Source organism: Hyaena hyaena, unplaced genomic scaffold (genome assembly GCF_003009895.1).
Source record: "Hyaena hyaena isolate Hyena2069 unplaced genomic scaffold, ASM300989v1 scaffold_209, whole genome shotgun sequence".
Taxonomy (NCBI): domain Eukaryota; kingdom Metazoa; phylum Chordata; class Mammalia; order Carnivora; family Hyaenidae; genus Hyaena; species Hyaena hyaena.
Genome location: NW_024080844.1, coordinates 2,037,274 through 2,062,619, shown reverse-complemented (window position 1 = coordinate 2,062,619; position 25,346 = coordinate 2,037,274). Strand labels below are relative to the sequence as shown.

General features: G+C 37.3%; 1 protein-coding gene across 2 annotated transcripts in view; it reads right to left on the bottom strand.

Annotated features, from left to right (window-relative positions):
- Nucleotides 1–1,185: 1,185 nt before the first annotated feature.
- RC3H1 (ring finger and CCCH-type domains 1) overlaps nt 1,186–25,346 on the bottom strand; it is an 80,818-nt gene continuing 56,657 nt past the window's right edge. The window contains exons 10-20 of one of the 2 annotated variants that reach the window (XM_039242385.1): nt 19,174–19,455; nt 18,423–18,637; nt 16,163–16,533; nt 15,190–15,357; nt 10,271–10,423; nt 7,413–7,626; nt 6,870–6,960; nt 6,290–6,422; nt 3,951–4,121; nt 2,900–3,015; nt 1,186–1,566 (exon numbers count right to left, since the gene is read on the bottom strand). In XM_039242385.1, coding sequence (XP_039098316.1) covers nt 1,416–1,566; nt 2,900–3,015; nt 3,951–4,121; nt 6,290–6,422; nt 6,870–6,960; nt 7,413–7,626; nt 10,271–10,423; nt 15,190–15,357; nt 16,163–16,533; nt 18,423–18,637; nt 19,174–19,455 — 2,065 coding nt within the window. In that variant the 3' untranslated portion in view covers nt 1,186–1,415. The remainder of the gene's footprint in view (nt 1,567–2,899; nt 3,016–3,950; nt 4,122–6,289; nt 6,423–6,869; nt 6,961–7,412; nt 7,627–10,270; nt 10,424–15,189; nt 15,358–16,162; nt 16,534–18,422; nt 18,638–19,173; nt 19,456–25,346) is intronic. The other variant, XM_039242386.1, reaches the window with a different exon arrangement.

Below are 25,346 nucleotides of genomic sequence, written 5' to 3'. Positions count from 1 at the left end.
TTCTGTTTTAGTAGTATAATCCAAGAAGGGAAATTTTAAAAATCAGGTAAACAGAGGGATGGGGAGGGTGACTATATCAAATAATCACCACGAAACATGCTGTATAGGGTTTTGGTTCAGTATAGACACATGGCATCAGAATATGTGCAGCAGAACTTCATAAAGAATCTTGTCACTAATGTAAAGTCAGGTCTCTGAAAACTGACTTTAGGTACTTATTACCTACTGGTACTAAGATTCTGATCAGCGACAACTGGTCAATTCATTAACTAACCTTAAGACACAGACAGTCTGCAGCTGCCAAATCTATTTGAAAGCCAGGGGCTTTCATTTTATTTTATACTTTTGGGTTTTGACAGTGAGACAAAACAAAAATGTCCCTTGAAATAATGTGACTGTTCATTTTCAGTTCAAGTGTAGCTGTTTTAAAACACGGTTGGTTTTCCTGTTTTATTAACATTCCAGGATTTTAGCGAAAGTTTAAAATGTGAAAAAGCACAGCTCCAAATTTCTAACCAGTAGCTCCATACAGGTAATATACCAACCATGTACCTCCCAGGACTAATAAATTATAGTTCATCCTTAAAGCGGTCTGCTTTTAAATCTAATCATACTAAAACAGTGGCCTGGCTTTTCTGATTACATCAAGAAAATGAAAGGATCCATCATATGGAAAAAAGGACTTCAAAAATTAATTGGTAATTATCTCACTGGAAAGTTGAAATAAAAACTAAAACAAAACAAAACCCTCCTGAACACCAAAAAGTTTTAGTGCCATATGAAAAACACACATCAAGTTAGTAACCATAAAGGGAAAGAAAATGATGATTTTCAAGTAATGACTCTTGGAAAAGTTGATTTGCTGCACATTTTCTAATAAGTAGTCTACTACTGTCTCTTTGTTTCTCAAGCAACACAGAATTCTCAAACAGGCCGGTGCTTTCTGTGTGTTTTAATTTATGGGGTTGTGAATGCTGGAAAGGAATAGGGGTAAGGAATTATACACTGGGTATGTAATAATACCAAAATACAAGAAAAACCTACTTCATTAAGATCATACAATTAATCAAACAGAGTGTATATATAATATCTTCTTTTTTTTAAGCCCTGGATCCAAGGCGTCCAAAGTTATTAAAATAAAGTTCATTCACAGAACAAAAACAAATTTAATCTGAATTGCTTGCAGATACTGCTAATTTTCTTTTTCTTTTTTTTTTTTAAATTAAAAAAATGCATTAATGTGAACTATGTGCAGGGTTTGTTTTTAGTAGTGGTGTTTGTGCACATCGCCTCCGGTACTCTTCCTGGATTTCTCTGACCGCTCGCAGAGAAACAGTTTCAAGGTGTCTGTTCTCCTACCCCTACGCCCCACAAATTGATCAGGAGCAGAAGGTAAAAGCAGGATGCTTCATAATTTAGGGAGCAGAACTGGGTGTGACTCCCGATCTCTGTGAGTCATTGTTGTCACCTCCTCCCTCAGGGTCCTCTGACAGGTTCAGAGAGCTGGTCTTGTTTGACAAGAGGCTGATATTCTCTTGTGTCAAAGCTGATCCATTTGGTACATCACTGTTAACATTAAAAAAAAAAAGTTGGAATTTTAATTAATGATAGACAAAAATGATTAGTAGAATAAAATCAACAGGGCCTTTTTAAAAAAAATGTTTTTTATTTTTGAGAAGAGAGAGAGAGACATAGAAACAAGAGTGCGAGCAGGGGAGGGTAGAGGACAGAAAGAGAGAGGGAGGGAGACACAGACTCTGAAGCAGGCTCCAGGCTCTGAGCTGCCAGCACAGAGCCCGACGCAGGGCTCGAATGCACAGACCGTGAAATCATGACCTGAACCAAAATTGGATGCTTAACCGACTGAGCCACTCAGGCACCCAAACGGGGCCTTTCTTTTAATAGTATGGAAAAATATGCAACTAGGTTTTAAACTTTTAATTTACAGCCCCATATCATGCTTTAGCACAGGGGTTGGCAAACCAACGCCAACCAGCTGCCTGGTTCCTGAGAGCAGTTTTATGGAAACCCAGCCTGACCATTTGTGCATGTATGGTCTATGGCTGCTTTCACACTACAATGGCAGAGCCGAGAGTTTCCACAGACTATATAAACCTCATAATTCTAAATATTTACTATCTGGACTTTAAGAAAAAGTTCTGACTCCTGCTTTAGCAGGCTTACTAGTATAAGAAATTATTTTGAACCCAGGATAACACGTGGGTTTAAATACTGAAAACCAAAGCCTGAAAGCAACAGGGCATTAGAAATGATTATTATATTCTCACCAGGAGGGCAACTCAGGACTATGCAGCAAATGCCTCCAAAATACCCAAAGGAGGGGTGCCTGGGGGGCTCAGTCAGGTAAGTGTCCCCACTCTTGGTTTCAGTTCAAGTCATGATCTCATAGTTCGTGGTTTCAAGTCCCGCCCGCATGCGCTCTGTGCTGACAGCACGGAGCCTGCTTGGGATTCTCTCTCTCTCTCTGCCTCTCCCCATGCTGGTTCTCTCTCTCTCAAAATAAATAAACATTAAAAGGGGAGGGGGAAATGGTGTGGAAGGTGGATTTGAAAGAGGCTAAATACCCATACGCTTTAAAAGGACCGGAAATATATACACCAAAGTGTGTATGTTGGTTTTAAGTAAATTAAAATACAGGGGAAAGAAGGAAATGGAACCAGAAAAATTCATTCCTTAGGTATTAACAGATAATTCAATTCTGGATTCTAAGATAAGTTTTATAACTCATAAAAATAAATAAGTTTTATAATTAAACTTATACAAAAATATTCTTTTCTCAATGTACACAGAATAATATTTTAAAAATCAAATCATATTTATGAGGGCACTTCTGTCAGGACTGAGTAATATGCGACTACGAAAATGTCCCTTTCTTTACCTGAATGTCAACGTAAGGTCCTCAGCTGGAACCTTATTTTGTGGTTCTGGTTGTCCGTTTTCGGCTTGCTTACTTGTATTCAATTTGCTTTTCATGTCCAGAGAACATTGGTTCTCCTTGGAAAAAGAAGTAAATTCAATTATCTGCTATTTAATGGTGCTAATGAAAGAAGACCAAATGCAGATAATACACATTGATGATTCATAAATCATCTTCAGTTTTTATGAAACGACCAAAGAAACAGGCAGCCTGAGAGAGACATACATAATAACACACTACACTTGCTCACTAAACAAGCTAGAAAACAAGGGGGAGAATGCCTCAAGTTAGAAAAACGGATGACTTAGAAAGGGCAAGCCAAAATATAATAACTACCTATAATATACTTATTGGAAGCAGAAAAACAAAACGCCCCATTCATCTGCTTAGAATGAGTGTGAAAAGTATGCAAAAAAAGGTCAATTACCATGCAACCTGGGGGACGGTTCCAACCCAGGAGATAGACAATTTACCAGAATCAGTATTAGTGAGCTAAGAAGCAACCCCCAAGCACATTCATGGATAGAATTCCTCAAGGAGGAATGTGAAAACTGCACTTCATTCATAACAAACAGGTCTGCAATAACCAAAGGGCTATAAAAACTGAATGCTATTTGTGAATACAAGTTTTTATTATACATAACATGATGGTATTACAAAATCCTAAACACCATTCCCTCTGCTTCCCTAGTCAGTATGTTTAACAGTAATTTAATAACCTCCAATTAACTACCTGTTTTCCCTGAAAGTCTTTTCATAATGCAGAGTCATTGAGACAAAGAATACACTCAAACCAAAAGGGAATGAGAGGAATGAATAAAACAGGGAGGCATTCCATCTTCATAAGACTTATTCTAAGTATTAATTCCTCATTGGAGTGCTCTGGATGATGAGCTCTAGTGAGGAGCCTAGAGCCGGGTGCTACACAGAGGCTCTCCTGTCCCCTCCCACAGCACCCCCCCCCTCCACCCCCCACACCTCTGGCCACACCTTTTCCCACCATAATACTCACCATACTCAGTTCCCGGGTTCTCTTCCCGATTTCCCTCTCCACCTGGTGCAGTTCCAAGCTCAGCTGCTCACTTGAAATCATTCCAGGCCATTTTGGAGGAGGTGGTGGGGGCTGGGACTGGCCTGCCAGGGTGCTCACCTCCCTCTGCAACACCAGCCTGTTACTAACAGCCTAGTGCATAAAGCCAAGCACATACACAACTCAACACATTTCACACCATGCACAGAATGACCAGGCCCAATTCCAGACCACGCCTCAAGTAGCTTTTCACTAAGATATTTGCAATAAAAATGATGCAATGATAAAGCACGGTCTGAGTACCATCTGAATTTAAAATGAAAACATAGGGGACTTAAACTTAGTAAAGAGTAATTTAATCTTAGGTATAAGTTGCACTTATTTGAAAACCAAGTATAAATGTACATCTTTCCCTCCTTTTTAATGGAATTTTCTGAAGTAAATCCTGCAATTTACTTCAATGAAACCTCAGTAATGGCAAGGATTTTTAACCATAACGAGGTAAATACATGTCAAGTTTCCAAATGCTGCTGATACATACTCTTTTGGAACAGAAAACTGATCTATAAATTTCAACTAAGACAGCTCAGAGCCTGAAGCCTGCTTCGGATTCTGTGTCTCCCTCTCTCTCTGACCCTCCCATCCTCATGCTATGTTTCTGTCTCAATAATAAATAAAACATTGAAAAAAAAAATAAGAGTTTAAGATAGAATTAGTTAAAAATTTATTTCCCACCCAAAAAAATTTAATTTCTAAGGAGATGCCTTACTTATTAAAGGTCTTGGTAGAAAGTAAAGACTAATGTTCTAATAGTGTTTTTTTTCTCCAGAAGGGGAAAATGTATTTATCAGAAGAAAGCCTTCAGTTTACTGAAGTCAAAGATTATGCTTCATGTAAAGGGTAATATTAACAAAACCTAGCCTTCTTTACATGGCACTTAAAAGGCTTTTTAAAATTCTTGGTTTTCACCTATTTTTTTCTCTTTAAGTGTCAAGCAGTGTGATGGAAAGAACATTGAATATGGAGTATGAAGACTTGGATTCGTATTTCAACCTCTGTGAAACTCCTATCCTTCAACCAGAAGAGCGGGACTATACCACTTGCCCTAATAGACCTATGAAGATATATTATAAGAGGGAAGCAGGATATATGATAGCAACTTATAAATTGAAAAAACTATTAATGAAAGGTACAATTGTTATACAGAGGCTATGCTTAAGTCCAAGTTCTAAGCTTCTACTTAAAAAAAAAAAAAATTTTATTTACTTTAAGAGAGAGAAAGAGAATGAAAGCGCACGCAAATGGGGGAGACGTAGAAAGAGAGAGAATCCCAAACAGGCTCCACACTGTCAGCACAGAGCAAAATACAGGGCGGCCATGAGATCATGACCTGAGCTTAAACCAAGAGTTGGACACTTAACTGTCTGACTGACCAGGTGCCCCACTAAGCTTCTACTTTCTAAACATTTGTAAATAAATGCCAAGGATTAAAGGGAATAAGAGAAACTTTTTATAATTGAGAAAAGAAATATGAGAAATTAAAAACAAATGTTGGGGTACCTGGGTGGCTTAGTTGGTTAAGTGTTTGACTCTTGATTTCGGCTCAGATCATGATCTCACAGTTCATGGGATCAAGCCCCGCACTGGGGTCTGCCTGTGCTGAGAGCTCAGAGCCTGTTTGGGATTCTCTCTCTCCCTCTCAACCTGCCCCTCCCCTGCTTGCACACGCATGTGCCAACGTGCCCTCTCTCTCCCTCAAAATAAATAAAGATTTAAAAAAATTAATTAGGGGCACCTGGGTGGCTCAGTCGGCAGACTGACTTTGAGTCAGACAACTTTGGCTCAGGTCATGATCTTGCTATTGGAAGTTCAAGCCCTGTGTGAGACTCTGTGCTGACAGCTCAGAGCCTGGAGCCTACTTCATATCTGTGTCTCCCTCTCTCTCTACTCCTCTCCTGTTCACACTCTCTCTCTCTCAAAAATAAATATCTAAAGAACTTTTAAAAAATAAATTAAAAAATAATAAAAACAGATGTAAAGCTAAAGGCATTTGTTGATAAAAACTGTATATGTTAAATGTGCCATCAGGGAACATAAGCTCCCTGTTTTCTATTCTCATGGAATAGAAATTCTAAATTTCCTATTGTCCCACACTGAACTCTTAAGTATTTAAATTCTTGGAAGAATGGAGACCTATACTAACTCTTTATGAAATAGACCTTAAGTTTTTTGGTTCACAGTACCTTCAAAGTTCTTCCTTTTAAAACCTCTATGAGAACACTTCAAAAAATGGAATGAAAAAAATATCTGTAGGCTGGTACCTCTAGTCCACGTAGCTGGGTCTGCTGGCTAATTTGATGGTTTAGTTGCTGCAATTCTAGTCGTAGTTGTTCCCGCTCAGCAGATGGAAGGGGTTTTCCATGACTGGCTACTTCTGACATGGACATTCTGTCCCTTGCGTGGGAAAGAAAGGGTGAAATAAATTTTAACTTTATTAAAAAATATATTATTGATGTAATATTTTGTGTAACTATATTTCAATTGAAAAAAAAATTAAAGAAAACAAACAAGGTTTGATCTACTACTGTTCCAACATAAAACTGTTACTTAGCTATGAAAAATATAAAAATGATTGACAGGGCGCCTGGGTGGCTTAGTCGGTTGAACATCCGACTTCGGCTCAGGTCATGATCTCGCGGCTCGCGAGTTTGAGCCCCACATCGGGCCTGCTGCTGTCAGCACAGAGCCTGGTTCGGATACTCTCTCTCTCAAAAATGAATAAACATTTAAAAATAAGTAAATGAATAAGTAAGTAAATAAATAAAAATTATTGACAAGTAAAACAAGTAAGAAAGCTGAATAATTTCAAAGGTTTGTAAAACTAAAAAGGATGACTCCTACCTCTCACTGAAGTGTCCCTGAGAAGGTATGTTTTGATGAGGTGAATACGGAGAACCTCCCCAGCCACTGTGGGTTCCATATGGACTATAATCTACAAGAGAATAGTTTACGGTGCTATGATGCAATTCAGAGTCGACTCTTTGAAGGTGGCCATAATCTAAAAGGCATAGGCATTGTGTGTACACAGCTCTTTGGAAAGATGTCTACCAATATGATAAGAGGGCATTGATGGTTTTTCCCCCCACTGAAAGATAATCAGCCCTTGTAAGTGTTTCAATGTTTAAAAATGAGAATGTATTATTTTAATAATAGCAATGAAGCTAACAAAAAAACAACAAAAACACAGGTAATCTTCATCTGTTTGTCTATACCCTTAGAATTCCCTGGGTTACAATTACTTTTCTATGGGGATAATTCCCTGGAAGAGTTTATAAGATTATGGTCTTGGAAGATTATGGAAAGCACTGATCACACATAGGGAGTAGGGAGGGTGCTGAAGGTCATGAGTATGAACCTGTAGATCAGTTTACCTACGATTCTTACCTGAAATGTTAATAGGTTTTGTGGGAGCTCCCTGAGGTGCCATAGTCTGCACTGGACCAGCACCCTGATATATTGTTTTCGAGGTTCGAGAGATGGCCCCAAACCGAGATACGGTTGGTCGGTCTCCAAAAGGGATAAGGTCATCATCACTGGTTTCTGCTGCTCTTCTTTGAAGATCCAATCGCTGGTCTCTCATTCCTTTACTCTCCACATTCTGGTAAGAAGTAAAATGAGAAATCCACCCCACACTTAGATCTCTAACATTACTTCCTCCGGCTATGTGGTAAGGTTAAAAAAAAAAGGGCGGGGTGGAGGCGCCCGGGTGGCTCAGTTGGTTAAGCGTCGGACTTCAGCTTGGGTTATGATCTCACGGTTGGTGGGTTCGAGCCCTGCATCGGGCTGTGTGCTGACAGCTAGCTCAGAGCCTAGAGCCTGCTTCAGATTCTGTGTCTCCCTCTCTCTGACCTTCCCCTGCTCATGCTGTCTCTATCTCTCTCTCAAAAAATAAATAAAATATTAAAAAAAAAAAGAGTATAATGTTCTTACTGGTGGACTAAAATAATTTGCTTGTCATAGTAATAAACACTACTTTTTAATCCTTTGATCACTCCCCACAATAAAAAATATATTTTACATCATGACTAGGTACATCCACACATTCTAATATATAGATATAATTTTATGACAAATATTTACTTCTTATCATATGTAATGTACTCTCATATTTATATTGTTATTTGAACTTATTTCTTTAAAAAAAAAAAAAAGGCCCATGATGCCCCACTCAATTTCAAAACTCAATAGTTAGAAAACCACCGCTTAAAAATATAAGTGCCAACATAGATGTTTCAAAGGGATTCCAATTAGAAAGAAGTGCCAAAATAAATGGGAACAGAAATTCAACTGCTAGATCTTTGCTACTCAAACTATAGTTCTAGGACCAGCAGCAGCAGCAGCAGCAGCAGCAGCAGCAGCACCTGGGAACTCATTAGTAGAGTCTCAGGTCCCACTCCAGTCTTACTGATTTTGGACCTGCACTTTAACCGGCTCTAATTAGACTCCAAGGTAATTTATATGCATGCTTGAAAAACACTGTCCTTTACCATTTGTGAGATTTTCAATTACGTCTAGGTTAGTATGACAAACACTTTTAGTCTTTAGTGACTTAAGGAAATGAGTTTTATTTTGCTTATTTTTGTTACTTAACATAAGAACCGTTTCTGAAAGCCAGGTACAAAGCAAGTGTTCCTGTCTATCTCCACCTCATCCCACTCCTGTTCTTAGAGAGGATGTTTCCTTTTTTATCTTTTTTAATATTGGCTTATTTTTGGGAGAGAGAGGGAGACAGAGTGTGAGCAGGGGAAGAGCAGAGAGAGAGAGAGAGAGAGAGAGAGAGAGACAGAGAGACAGAGATAGAATCTTAAGCAGGCTCCAAGCTGTCAGCACACAGCCTGACATGGGGCTCAAACCTACCAGCCGTTAGATCATGACTGAGCTGAAGTTGGGCACTGAAGCAACTGAGCCACCCAATGCCCTTAGAAAGGATGTTTTCTAAATAATGTTTCCCTAATCCCACCACAGAAAAATAAAAGAGTCAAATTTTTTGCTCCCCCTCCCCAATCCCTTTCTTTCTCTCTTTTTGGCTGGCATTTAATCACAGTTATGCTATAGATATCATTTCACTCATTTATGATATTAGCATCCAAGTCTTACTTTTCTATTACTAAGAACTGGTCTTCTCTTAAGCAGCTGGACAAGTATTTGTCTAGGAAAAGCTGTATAATATTCTAGAGATCTTCAGTTAGGCTAATAAGGGCTAAATGGCTTAAGAGTAATAGTCCAGACATACCTTTAAACATAACAATACCACTTCTAAGCATAACTAATGCATGTACACAAGGAAACACACAAAAACGTTCATTGTAATACATCACAGTACATAATGGTAAAAGATCAAAGTTAGCCTAAATGTCCATTAACAGGAAAAGGAACAAATAATAATTTGTATATATATTTACTGTACGATACCAGTTATCTTACAATGGTATTTGATAAAAAGTTAAAATGATTGAACCTGACCTATGAATTTGGATATATCTCAGACACAAAAGGTGACTGACTGCAAGCCATATATATATAATATATATAAGGCCTAAAAGCATACAAAACTTTTTAGGAATAGTATGAAAGTATCCATGAAATGAATAACTCTCAAATCAGGATAAAGGTTACCTCCAGAGAAGAAGGAAGGAAGTAAAAGGAGATTAGGGAGGTATATACAGGAAGATCTCACTATTTCTATAAAGCTTTATTTCTTTAAAAAATGAAGAAGCAATTCAGATATTTATATATGTTAAGCTTGGATATTATACATACTGTTGTTACATTATTTTTTGTTAAACATTAAAACAGAAAAAGTAGAATATATTTCAATGTACCACAATCCACTGGAAGCTTATTAGCTGCAATTCTGACTCAAAAACTATTGTTCACTAGACTCAGCTTTGTTGTTTAAACTTCAGAGTTTTAATTTATTTGGACAAGAAATCCAAGATCCTGATTGATTATGCAAAATAATTTAATTCTGGTTCTAAATAGCTGTTGGGTTGTTGGCTGCACAGAAATTACTAGATGTTCTTCTTTGTCTATCTACATATCCACTAGAAGACTTATTTTTATACCTGAAAAACAAAACAAAAAACCCCCACAGTTTAAACCTAATTCAAACACATAATATAGAATATGGCTTGAAATTCTTAAGTAAAGCTCAATTATTTGTGTCTGCACTATTAACAGGGGGTGACATATTTTTGGTGTATCTGGATTTGCATTAATGGTGGCTTAGTTACTACACATACCATCACTTCCACACTCCCGGCTGCCACAACATCTTTGGGTTTTGCATCTTTGGTTCCAATGTAGGAGCCGATGGTGTCACATGACCAGGGAGAATACTGGCTGTAATCATTTCCTTTGTATTTCCCAGCTACCTTCAAGTCTTCATCCAAAAACTACAGATGGAAAAAAAATACACATAATGGAAATGAGTCTTATAAGTAACAACACACAGAAAGCAGGAATTTCTTATAACACTATGCTAGAGCAACACAGTGATGGTTATTTGTGTCACAGCAGAAGAATTTTATAGACTGAAAAATATAAAACAGGTGAAGAAAGATGTTTAGTTTTTACTCTTTGTTAGTAGAGAGTCAAAAACAAGTATCTCAATATCCTTTAAGGAAGCAAGCCAGGATTGGAGGAGGTTTGCTCATCCTCTTCTTCATTGGCTGGAAATCAGCATTTAAGCAAATACATATCAGGCCCTAGCTTTGCCAGACACTCCTCAATGTTTCTTTCAATAACAGTCCAGGTAAACAAGAGCACGAAAAACTACTTGAAACGTAACTGAGAATGTTTTGTGTAGTGCATGATGATACAACTTCTTTACAGAAATCTCTTCAATAGCACTAATTCATATATTTTTTAAATGTTTATTTAGTTGAGAGAGGGGGTTGACAGAGGATCTGAAGCAAGCTTTGTGTTGACAGCCGAGAGCCCTATGTGGGGCTCGTACCCATGAATCACGAGATCATGACCTAAGCTGAAGTCAGATGCTTAACTGACTGAGCCACCCAGGTGTCCTTAATTCATATTTAAAATAAATTCTGGTGGAGGCTGGGTGGCTCAGTCAGTTAAGTGTCTGATTCTTGGTCATGGCTCTGGTCATGATCTCACAGTTTGTGGGTTCAAGCCCTGCATCAGGCTCTGCACCGACAGTGTGGTGTCTGCTTGGGATTCATTCTCTCCACCCCCCCACCCTTCCCCAGCTCCCCTGCTCATGTTCTCACTCTCTCAAAATAAAGAAACTTAAAAAAATTTTTAAATAAATAAATTCTAGTCCTTAAGTTGTTTCTGTGAAGCAAAAATGATTAAGATACTGAATTTTCTCAAGATGAGTTCTGAAATTATATAATAGCTATCCTAAGTCTAATGTGATTTACTAAAATCACAACATTCACATTTACGTAATGTTTTACAAAGTGCTTTTACATATACTATCTCCAATGTTCCTCAAGTCCATGAGAACATAGGTGACTAGAACTTTACTACTGCTTTCACTTTATCACTAATATACATACAGTGATGTACTGATAACATAGGGGCTTTTGGTATATCTAAGTGGCTCTATGCTTCCCCATATCTAAAAAAATATCTTTTCTGAATCATCATTGATTTTCTGCACTGACAGAGGGTCTTGATGTTTATAAATATTACTCATTTTCAACAAAAACTCCTATTTCTATTATTTATAAACTTTTTATCCTACCTCTATTTAAAAAAAATTTTTTAGGGTGTCTCCTTTAGTTCTCTTCCAAATGCAAACTTCATGTAGAACAGCTAGCTTTTAAAAAAAAAATTGATTTCTTCTTCTTATTATTATTTTGAGAGAGAGAGAGCGTACATACAAGCAGGGGAAAGGGGCAGAGAGAGAGAGAGAGAGAGAAGGGAATCTTAACCAGGCTCCACACTCAGTGCAGACCCCAACGTGGAGCTTGATCCCACAACCCTGAGATCATGTTAAAAGAAGGAGATAAGTTTGTATCTGACAAAGAAAGACGTCCAGGGTAACTGGTTAAGTAAAAAGAAAAAACAAAAAAATGTAAAATGCAAACAAAACCTCAGAATATAGTAGTCAATGATCCTATTAAAAAATAATACATTAGTTCATACAAACGAAAGTTGAAATATATTTAGACAGTTATAGTGTATGAATTTAGTACAATTATATGTAGTTTATTTATAATCAGATTACACAAATAATGTAAGGATATACTCAGGTAATAAATAGTAACTAAAATAATTCTAGATAAAGTTCCTTAATAGCAAGGATTCTGATTTTTATTAGAAGTAAAAAAAAAAAAACCAAAACCAGTTATTATTTACTGAATGCTAGATATGTGACAGAGGCCTTATGTCTTCCTGAATCTTTCCCACAACACTGTCAAGGAGGCTTTAAATTACACTTGGTTTACAAATGGAGAACCAGAGCTTCAGAGTTTAGGGAGGCTAAGTAATTTACAAAAGATCTCACAGAGCAACACAGCTGAACTTCAAAGATAAATTATGTTTGATTCCAAAAGTAGCTTACTTTTTGCAGTGTCATATTGCTGATAAAATAGTATGGCTTAACTACGTTCTAGGAGGACTCTAAAATACAGTGTTTGAAAAAACGTAACCAGTGAGGGAGGGGCAGAGAGGGAGGAAGACATAAAATCCGAAGCTGGCTCCAAGCTCTGAGGGTGTCAGCACAGAGCCTGATGTAGGGCTTGAACCCACCAAGTGTGCAAGATCATGACCTGAGCCAAAGTTAGATGTTTACTGGCTAAACCACCCAGGTGCCCCATGTCCAACTCAGACTCTTGATTTTAGCTCATGGAGCCTGCTTAAGATTCTCTCTCCCCCTCTGCCCCTCTCCCCAACTCATGCTCTCTCTCTGTAACGTTTATACCTACAAGTAAAATTACCTTAATAGAAGATGTTATGATTTTACTAGTTAACCTACATTATTATGGAAAATTCATCTAAAGTGTTTAGATAGGAAAGCTGGGTAACTGTGAACACCTTTTAATTAGTAGACCATGTTCATAGACCCAAAAGATTACTGCTTATTGTATGCAATGTGACACACTTCACTTGTCAATATGCCAGATAGTAAACTTGTTTAGAATAATTCTATACATAAAAGATGTAAGACGTTTTCCTTACATAAGATCAACTGCAATCCTAAGAAAACCTACTTGACTTAAAACACACACACACACACACACACACACACACACACACAGTAAATTGAGGCACTGCATACAATCAACAAACCAAAATAAATAAATGAGATCAACAAAGCAAAAGCTGTTTTTTTGGGAAAAAAATTGTTTTTGGATAAATCCTTAGCAAGACAGACCAAGAAAAAAATTATCAATATCGTAAGTGGAAAAATGAACACAAGCAAAGACCACATAGATATTAAAAAGATCATAAGACAACATGCAGTCATGATTAACAATCACCACTGTCCTACAGAAACACAAAGTTAATACCCAAGATTATGCTTTAGAGCCCTGTAGTACATTAACCAGTTTATTTTAGCAACTTTATTTCAGTTTTTCGCTGCCTTTCACACCACTGTATTAGCCTGTCTCTCTTTTTCTCTTGATCAACGTCACCATCCTGCTGCTTTCCTCATTACTGAGTTAAATAAATCCTTGATGTGTCTTACTTATTAAAAGTCTAACACTAGCAAGAGAGAGGAGTTTCATTAATTTGATAAAGATTATCTACCAAAAAACCTACAGCAAACATCATAATGGTAACTTATTAAAAGCTCTATTTGCTCAAAGACTGGAAATAAGTCAAGAATAGCTGCTGTCATCCCTTTTATTCAACATTATAGTGAAGGACCTAGCGAGGACAACAAGGTAAGAAAAAGAAGAGACCTAAGAATTGAAAAAAGAGAAAGTCATATGGTCATTATTCACAGAGGATTTGACTGTGTCTACAGAAAAACCAAGAGTCCAGTAACAAATACTAGAATCAACCTGGAAACTCAGCAACAATGCTGAACACAAGGATCAATATAGAAAAATCTATTTAATTTCTCTATATTAGTAACAACGTGAGATTTCAAAACAGATTCCATTAGCTTCAAAAACTATCATTTATCTAGGAATAAGTTTAATTAAAGATGTACAAGACACTGAAAACTATGATCTATGACATTTCTGAAAAAAGTTAAAGAAGATCCAAGTAAGTGGGGGATATACAATGTTCTTGAAGACAGTATTAGCAAGATGTCACTTCTCCCTTAATGGACCTAAAACAACAATTTCCAATGGAAATAAAATGAGACCCCCCCATATATAATTTAAAAATTTCTAGCAGCCACATAAAAAAAAATGAAACAGGTGAAATTAATTTTGCCAATATATTCTATTTAACACATCGAAAGTATTATCATTTTTAACATGCAATTAAGAAATCTATTAATGAAGTGTTTTACTCCTGGGGCATACTAAGTCTTCAGGTCCAGTGTTTATTTTATATTTATAGTACAACTGAATCTGGACTAGCTACATTATTTTAAGTACTCGTTAGCACTATGTGGCTAGTGCTTACCATACCGGACAGCACAGATCCAGAGATTTGACGTAATCCTAATAAAAACTGCAGCAGATACTTTTGTGAACATCAACATGCTGATTCTAAAATGTGGTTGGAAATTGCAAGGGCTAAGAACAGCATAGGTAATACTAAAGAATAACAAAACTGGAAAGCGTATGTCACCACATCTAAAGATATATTATAAAGCTACACTAAGACAATGTGGTAGGAGTACAAAGTACAAAGACAGATGAAATAGATCAATGAAACAGAATAGAGTCCAAAAACTTTTATAGTCACCTGACTAGGACAAAGGTGACCTGATTATGGTAATGATGACTGCAGGGCACTAGAGAAAAGATGGTCTTTCATTAAATGGTGCTAGGTAAAGGAGATATCCTATGGGGGAACAATGGATCTTCACTCCTAGCATAGTAACAAGAATCAATTCTAGATGGATTACAGATCTAATTGTAAAATAAAATAATAAACCTTTTAGAAGAAAATACAGGAAAATATCTTCATAATCTTGGAAACAGCCAAGATTACTTGAACAAGACATGCAACAAAACAATGAAGGAGGAAAAATTGATAAATGGACTAAAAATGATGTGCTTACCTCCTCTTGATGAAAGGTAGGAGGCAATGTCGGTGAAGGTGCAAAAGGAGGTGGAGAGATAACCTTCCTTTCCTCTAGCTGGGCCATTATTTCCTTTCGTCTGCGGTGTAGCTCATCTAGACTAGGATGGGGCTGAGGAGGAGGAGGAAGCCGGCTATAAGGAGGCTCCTGAAAATGCAAAGATTAGTAAAAACTGAAAAAGAATTTCAGAACATATTAATTCATTTAGCACATATTTTAAATAGACAGCACCTTGTATATTCATCTCAACATGTGAAAATCCTAAGACTTACTACAACAAAGCAAGCCAAAACAAATGCCTGCCCAAAAAGACTCTTGAGGATTTCCCAAAGAGGTAATTTAAGTTTCTTTTTCTTAAGTCAGAGACCATAATCTCTAAATATCATTGGCCCTTGAACAATACAAGCTTGAATGGCAAAGGTCCACTCATACAGATGTTTTTTTCATTAAGTACAATTCTGTAAATATATTTTCTCTTACGATTTTGACAATTTTCTTTTCTATAGCTTACCTTACTGTAAGAATACAGCATATAATACATATACCACACAAAATATGTGTTAATCAACTATTTATGTTACTGGTAAGGCTTCTGGGCAACAGTGGGTGATTAGTAGTTAAGTCTTCAGGGAGTCTAAAGTTATTATATGGGTTTTCAATTGCATGGGGGGTTGTTCCCCTTAACGCCTGCATTGCTCAAGGGTCAAATGTAGATACAGAAATGTTCATTAAACTATCTAAAGTATAGAAACTAAGAAGGGATTTCCCCCCCTTTTAATGGTTAAATAATACCAAAAAATCCTACCCAAATTGTGAAAAGATGTAAAAAAGGAAGGGGGGAAGTTTCTTATAAAAAAAGAATTTATCAAAGGGTTACTACCATGGCTAAAAGGCATATCACTGCAACAACAATCAAATCAAATCTATACAGAAAGAAAAAACCCCAGCATACTCTGATGTACGAAGGTCTGATCTGAGTTGGATGAGGAGCCATTGGATAGTAACCCTCCACCTGTTGGTATCTCTCTCTGGATTCTGGCACATAGGATGGTACTGCTGCAGGTGGAATCTCAATGGGAATAGGACTTTCTCGGAAAATCTCCTCTCTTGTGTAAGGCTGAGCAGGGTACACACGGCGGCCATCATAGTGTGGTGGGTACATAGGTGGGTACTGTTGTGGCTGGGTGCCGTACTGTGAGTTTACTACACGATCCTGGAGATAGGGTGGATAGTGATCCAAGTAGGGAGGGCCAGGTTCAGGAGCAGATGGTGGCGGTCTGACAAAGCGGGACATACACTGTGGCGGTGGAGTATAGTACATACCTGCACAATGCACAAGAGGAATCAAAAGCAACAGTAAGCCAATCTACTTTTTTATATTTTCCCTTTTGAAATATTTCAACACTAAGGAATAAAAAATCCACCCATTTCTTTACATGTTTTCCCTTCCGCTTAAGTATAGGAAAAATAAGCAAAAATTAACCTTAATCCTTAAAGTCACTGAAAAAACTAATCTATTTATAATCTGCAATAGGAGACTGGCTCTCTCAGTTGACCATTCTTCTGGTGTGTCTTAATGCAGTACGAACACTGGAAATCAAATGACTACAGTTCCCTGAAACTCAGGTTCCACAAATTGCTCACAGGAATTCTGAATGTGAGATGGAGTTTACTGGAAAGCAACACGGCTCAGACGTAGTAGCTGTTGTGTAGCTCTGGAATTCTTAAGACAAAAGTTGTAGTAGGAGCTTCCTAATTTTTAGAATTTTGCCTTTAAGTAATGTGATCCTGGCACATAGGCAGGACCCAAAACTTCTATTTTTACTGCTTCCTCATTGTAACAGGCTTTTTCAGTAGCTAATTCTGAGAGTCACTCCTGGCAGGCTAGCTTAAGCCTACTTTTCCAGTACTTCCACTGATTTTGTGGGCACCTAAATTCCATGCATTAAACCTCTTTCTGCTTAATGCAGCAACAATATTTCTATTATCTGCTATTGGAACTTGACTCATAGGTATTTAATGTATACAAGCTATTTAAGGTCACCTTAACAAAAGTAGTTGAGTTTTTCCTGTGATGGATGGCCCAAAGGAAGATACAAAAAACTTCCGTCATATTTGTATGTGTATTGATAATGCCAGACCAATTTAAAGCTATTCTTTTGAAAGTAGAGAAGCATTTCTGATTCAAAATTAAAACAGCCTTAGAAAAACAAAAACAAAAATTAAACAGCCTGGGGGGAAAAGGAGATCATCTTTAATCTACCCCGGTTTAAAAAATAATAGCACTACACTGTCTCTGACCAAGACCCAACACTTTAATTTAAAAATCAGTGTTCCTATTTTTCCACAGGAATTGTGTATGTAAGCCTCTTGGTCATCTCTGCTCCTTCATTATCCAGACTTGGTATTATCAATAAAACTGGCTAATGTTTCAACTCTGTCTATTTTCTATAATCCCTCCCCTCCGACCACACTAATCCAGGCCTCAATACTCACAACCTGGTTTAACAACATTCTCCTTATTCCTCCTTGACTCTAGACTGTCATCTTTGCAATTTGTTTGTAAATTTATTTTTCTATTCCCATACCTCTAGTTAGGGCATTCTTCCATAAAGACTTTTTGATTCTTCTATTCTCAGTGATCTCCCTTGAGTCCTGCAGTTAATCTCTACAACATCAGTACCACAATGGAACACTTAATTTTAAACACACATATACAACATATGAACACTCACACTATCCTTTATTAATACTGATTTTACACTATCACCTTTCTATACTATGTATGCTGCATTTTTTTCAAATATATTACAGGGCCCCCAAAAGTATTCGGTGATAACTGGAAAAATGTAGTGTGTGTACCCACTGTAATATTAAATTCTTTTTCATGCACAACGAAAATTTTGGTCAGGAAAATATATAATGCCTTATTTGGCAAATTTCCATTATCTCCTTCAGTGACATATTTCCATAAATATATGCACATATTTAATATACAACTAGCTTTCAGTGATTTGGGCAATTGGCTTACTTATAAAGCTTTGCTAACTCACTTATTTTATACTATTTAGTTGATCATAAAATCTCAACTTTTTCTACGATATTAAATAAATGCATTTGTTTATCTTGAGGCTTCTGCAAATATGGTCACTCTTTCTTGGAATTGATCTAACTCCTAAGAAAAGTGAGCAACATAAATAAAAGACCAATACCCTGCTGATACGGTGCTGGTTCAAATGGCGGAGCAGCTCCTCGAGGGTCCTGGTAATAAACATCCGCCTGCTGTGCTGGATAGAGCTGAGAACCTCGTGGGACCATCTGAAGGGGTTTGGTGACAGGCATGGGAGGCAAGTCTGTTGGCCCCCTTGGAGGTACAGGATGTGGATTCACAGGTAAGGCAGAAATACTCTTAGGGACAGATTCTAGCCTAAAAGAGTAAAATTCCAAAGGTCAACTTTAAGGTCTCAAAAATACTTCTAATATACACATATTGTTAAATGAAAAAAAAAAGCCTCAATTTGGGAAAGTTTTTCTTTTTTTATTTATTTTGAGGTCGGGGGGAAGTGAATGCATGGGTAAGCACGAGGGGCAGAGAGAGAGAATCCCAAGCATGCTCCATGCTCTGAGTGCAGAGCCTGACATGGGGCTTGAACCCACAAACCATGAGATCATCACCTGAACCAAAGTCAAGAGTCAGACACCCAACCAACTGAGCCACCTAGCACCCCGGAAAATTGTTTTTGCCTTAATAGTTAGTCATTTCTTTTACAAAATTTGTAAACTTTGATCTTACTTCACTTACACTAATTGTTTCTTAAAAAGAACTAGCATAGAAAATAAAATATAGCCAAAAATGAGTTTTGTTTTTTTTTTTTTTTTAAATCAGAATACTGGTTATCTTTCTTCTCTCTACTTTGTTTAGAAAGGAGAAATTTTAAATAAAAATTAGGAAAAATAACGTACAGGTCAGGCGGGGATCCAGGGGCACTACTGCTCAGATGATCTATCTTTCCTGGCTTCAGACTAGAATCGTAGGTGGGGTCTGTCCCTCGTGGAATCAGCTGTGTTACTGTGTTCCCTGCTGATACAATTCCGTTTGGCAGAGCAGGGGTTTTTCTGCTAGGCAGATCCACTGCACCTTCATCTGGAAGGACAGCTGCTGAAGGCAGGCCCACCTCATTAAGTTGACCCAAAGAGGCACTCAGAGGTCTTCTGGGAACCAGGCGTTTGTTCATTTTACGAAACCTATATAAAAAGCAAAAGCACACACCCAAACCCAAAATTATAAAAGCAAAACCAAGTACTAAAACGTATTTAAGAAACAGAAAAGAAAAAGATGCCAAGAACATTACTTTCTGGAAATTCTCTTGAAATATTGTTAGTAGCTACCAACTTGAAAACTTTTATGTGTGTATATCCTTTAAGATATTAAGCTATAAGTATTATAACTGACTTTTATTATAATTTCTATTTCTCAAACATATTAGAGGGGAAAAATCTTCAGAAAATCTAGGAAAATCTTTAGAAGATAGTTTCTGAAATATTTTATTTTAGCTTCCCCTCGAATGCCCTGGAATACAGTGACTCTATGCTATAAATTAACAATAAAACATAAAGCCAGTGTGCAGAGAAAATTTTCCCATCGATTCCAGTAATTTTTTTTTTTTTAATTTTAGAGAGAGAGAGCATGATGGGGGAAGAGGGGCAGAGTGAGAGAAAGAGAGTCTCAAGCAGGCTCCATGCACAGCACCGAGTCCCTTGCAAGGCCTGATCCCACAACCCTGGGATCATGACCTGAGCCAAAACCAAGAGTCAGATGCTCAACCTACTGAGCCACCCAGGCTTTCCTCCATTAAAATTTGTAAATAATCAAGAATAGTAATTTGTATCAGATATGATTTAGAGACACTGACACTATGTATGCCTACACAAAACTGGAATTATTTTAAAAGTGGATTAATAAAAACAATACAATGCCTAAATATAAACAGACACTGCAATATAGAAGGCATATAGATTGTAAATCTAACCAAAGGAAAAATATTAAGCCAAGCCATCAGAGTCTACTATCCTTGTTCCTCAATAATGAAAGCAAATCTATTTACTCCTGCTAGTGCACTTTAAAAAATAATCTCAAAGACAAACTCCCGTAAGAAAAATGCTATTTTTCCAAATGCTTCCCATATTTGACAAATTTTACAGGGGTGGGGAGGAGACACTACTCCTTAGACATAACCACTATTAGCAGTTTGGTACACAATCATGCAGATTTTCCATTCCACACACTCCCTTAGTATGTATGTAAGATTATTATTAACAGAAATAGGGTTGTAACTTCTTCCCTTCACTCTGCATTTTGGATATACCCTTATGTCAGTACATTTTAGGCTATTCCTATTTTTTTGCTATTAAAACAATGCAGGAACAGGTGCTTCTGTACATGTATTTGCAACCCTGTGTGACTAACCAGAACAGCTAAGTCTGTTCTAGACACATTAGAAACTGTTATAATATTCCAAAACTACTATAACTCCTACTGATAACTTTTTTAAAATGTCCTTTTTCATTATCTTATTAAATACTGGGTAGTATCACAGTCTCTATTAATTTGATAGTTCAAAATATAAATTTTTTTTACTGTATATTTAACAATCAATGAAGTTTAACATACTTTTACATGTTTATTACTATTTCTTCTGTGAAGTGCCTGTATGTTCATATTTATGGGTTCGTCTAACAGATTTGTAGCAACTCATTTTGTGTTAGGGGTACCAGTCCTCTGTATGTCATTTTCCTGTCTGTGCTTTTTTTTTTTAAATTCTGGTGTTTGGGCCACATCTTAGCTTTTATGTAATCACATTTATCAGTCTTCTCCTTTATGGATGCTGGATAGTCATTCGTGAAAAATCCTTTCCTATTGTAAGATTAAGTTAACAGCAAAGATCCCTAAAGTACTCTATTGGTTCTTTCTTAAGGATTTAGATCTCTGACACATTTAATTCATTCTGATGATTTTTCAAATAGACAGCAGTTGTTTCAATGTCTTCTTTGTTACTGATGTGAAATGCCACCTTCAGCACAAATGCTCAGTTCCTATTGTGTCTGGCATTCTTTCTAGATTTTTCATTCTACTTCACTGATCTAGCTATTCCTATGCTAATACCAGCCTTTATATGTACTTCAGCTCATAATACAGTTTAAAAGTTGTTAGTCTAGTCCAGTCTGTTGAAAACTTCTTTCAGAAATTTTCTGGCCCTTTGCACATATCTACTTTTCCCAATGAATGATTTTGTTAGATCCTAACAATCATCATGTTAAGATTTTGACTGAGATCTCACTGAATTTACTGAGAAAATAAAAACTGTAAGTCTTATCCAAGAACATAGTATCCTTCTTCATTTATTCAATTTTTCTCTTATTTTATTTTTTTAAAGGTTTTTCTTTAGGGGCGCCTGGGTGGCTCAGTCGATTAAGCTTCTGACTTTGGCTCAGGTCATGATTTAACCGTTCATGGGTTTGAGCTTCGCATTGGGTTCTGTGCAGCCTGGAGCCTGCTTCCGATTCTGTCTCTCTCTGCCCCCCCCCCCCCAAATGTTTATTTTTGAGAGAGACAGACACAGCATGCACATGTGCACACAAGGAAGGAAAGGGCAACAAGAGAGTTCCAAGCAGGCTCCCTGCTATCAGCACAGAGCACAATGCAAGGCTCAAAGTCATGATCTGCAAGATCATGACCTCAGCTGAAATCAAGGGTTGGAGGCTTAACCAACTGAGCCACCTAGGCAACCTATTCCATTCTTCTCTTATGTGCCTAGGTAGCTTACTAATTTCATTCACATAGGTTTTCAATATTTGTTAGTTTATTAATTAGTATTTACCTTTGGTGGTGGTGGTAATGCTAAAGGGAGCTTTAATTTTTAACTAGTTATGTTTCCCTTTTTAGTTTATATGAGCACAATTCATTTTTGTATAATTTTTTTTGATTTACCAAAATTTTCATTTCTTTGTTTCTAATACTTCTTGAACTTTTCCATGTAGTGATCATGGCAGTTTTATTCTGTGTAGGTACAGTGGCTACCATTTCCAGAATATTAAATAATGGTCTCATTAGCAGTAAATTTTGCCTTACATCTCAATTTCAACTAGGCTGAATCTAATACTTTACTAATCGAGCATCATGCTATCATGCAGCTACTGAGATACAATTAATTTGAGAAAGTATCTACAGTATCTTTCTTCTTATTAATGGATTTTCATCTATTAGGAACACTGGGTTCTACTCAAGTGCCTTTGGTATCTTTGCATGGGATCATATGGAATTCCTTCTGTAATCTATAATATTATATTCTCTTACCTTTGCACTTAGCATAGGATTTATTTATTTATTTATTTTTAAATTTTTAAAAATTTATTTCTAGGAGAGAGAGAGAGAGAATGAGCAGGGGAGGGTCAGAGAGAGAGGGAGTCACAGACTGAAATAGGCTCCAGGCTCTGAGCTGGCAGTCAGCACAGAGCCCGATGTGGGGCTCGAACCCACGAACCGCGAGATCATGACCTAAGCGAAAGTAGGACGCTTAACCGACTAAGCCACCCAGGTGCCCCAGGATTTATTTATTTTAATGTGTTACTGAATTCTAATATTTGGGAAAATACTAATATGAGATGGATTTATAGTTTCTGTAATTGTGCTACCTTTGTCAGGTTTAGTGACAGCGTTACACTGGCTTAACACAAAAATTAAGAGGTTTTCTTTTCTTTCTAGTATGTGTCAGAAAATGTATCGATGGTATTATTTCACCCTTGAGATTTAAAAGAATCTTTTTTTTTAAATGTTTTTTTTTTTATTTTTTTATTTCTAGGAGACAGAGAGAGAGACAGCATGAGCAGGAGAGGGTCAGAGAGAGAGGGAGTCACAGACTCCGAAACAGGCTCCAGGCTCTGAGCTGGCAGTCAGCACAGAGCCCGACGCGGGCTCGAACCCATGAACTGCGAGATCATGACCTAAGCGAAAGTCAGATGCTTAACCGACTAAGCCACCCAGGCGCCCCTAAAAGAATCTTTGAAGTTAACAAAAACCCATAAAATACCTAGGAATAAACCTAACCAAAGATATAGGAGATCTGTATGATGAAAACTTATGAAGGAAATTGAAGAAGACACAAAGAAATGGAAAAACATTCCATGCTCATGGGTCGGAAGAATAAATATAGTTAAAATGTCATTACTACCCAAAGCAATTTACACATTCAATGCAATGCCAATCAAAATTGCACCAGCATTCTTCTCAAAACTAGAACAAACTATCCTAAAATTTGTACGGAACCACAAAAGACCCCAAATAGCCATCAAGACAATATGGTATTGGCACAAAAAACACACACACAGACCAATGGAATAGAATAGAGAACTCAGAATTGGACCCACAAATATATGGCCAACTAATATTTGAAAAGCAGGAAGAGTAACCAATAGGGAAAAAAGCCTCTTTAATACATGGTGCTGGGAGAACTGGACAGCAACATGAAGAAGAATGAAACTAGATTATTTTCGCACACCATACACAAAAATAAATTCAAAATGGATAAAGGACCTGAATGTAAGACAGGAAACCATCAAAAACCTAGAGGAGAAAGCAGGAAACAACTTCCTCGACCTAAACCGCACCAATTTCTTACTTGACACATCATCGCCAAAGGTAAGAGAATCAACAGCAAAAATGAACTACTGGGAACTCATCAAGATTAAAAGCTTCTGCATGGCAAAGGAAACAATAAAACTAACAGGCAACTGACAGAATGGGAAAAGATAATTGCAAATGACATATCAGATAAAGGGCTAGTATCCAAAATCTATAAGCAACTCACCAAACTCCACACCTGAAAAACAAATAATCCAGTGAAGAAATGGGCAGAAGATATGAACAGACACTCCTCCAAAGAGGACATCCAGATGACCAACAGACACATGAAACGATGCTCAGCGTCCCTCATCATCAGGGAAATACAAATCAAAACCACACTGAGATACCACCTCACACCGGTCAGAGTGGCTAAAATGAACAAATCAGGAGACTCTATGTGCTGGCGAGGATGTGGAGAAATGGACACCCTCCTACACTGTTGGTGGGAATGCAAACTGGTGCAGCCCCTCTGGAAAACAGTATGGAGGTTCCTCAAAAAATGAACAATAGAACTCCCCTATGACCCAGGAATAGCACTGCTAGGAATTTGCCCAAGGGATACAGGAGTGCTGATGCATAGGGGCACGTGTACCCTAATGTTCATAGCAGCACTCTCAACAATAGCCAAAACATGTAAAGAGCCTTAGTGTCCAACAACTGATGAATGGATCAAGAAGATGTGGTATATTTATACAATGGAATACTACATGGCAATGAGAAAGAATGAAATCTGGCCATTTGTAGCAATGTGGATGGAACTTGAGGGCGTTATGCTGAGTGAAATAAGTCAGGCAGAGAAGGACAGATACCGTATGTTTGTACATATAGATGGATTAGGAGGAACTTAACGGAGGAGCATGAGGAAGAAGAAGGGAAAAATAGTTGGGGGGAGGGAGACAAACCATGAGAGACTCTTGAATGCTGAGAACAAACTGAGGGCAGATGGGAGTGGGGGGAGAGGGGAAGGGGTGTGACGGGCATGGAGGAGGGCACTTGTTGGGATGCGCACTGGGTGTTATATGGAAACCAACTGGACAATAAACTATTTAAGAAAAAAAAAAAAGAATCTGTGAAGTTAAGCCTGGCATTAAAATAATTTCTTGAACTGAGCAAAGGGCAAATTTTTCTATTGGAAATACATTATTCAGTTAGCTAAAATCGGTTAGAATTGATGAAAATTCTTAAGAGTTTTAATTTTTAGGGGAGAGTGCAAATGACTCACTTCCATATTTAAGTTTCCTATTTGTGGGCACGATGTAATGAAAGCTGAAGAAGCTGCTTCAGTTTTCTTAATTTTTACAATTCTGCATTACTTTCTAATTATTTCTGATTCATTAAAGAGAATGGAACTACTCATTCTCTGTTTCTTGACAGTGACAAATTATTCGACTTAATAACTCTACCTTATTTCCTAACAAGTTATTAGAAGGTTGAGTTTGATGACCTTTACACTTAC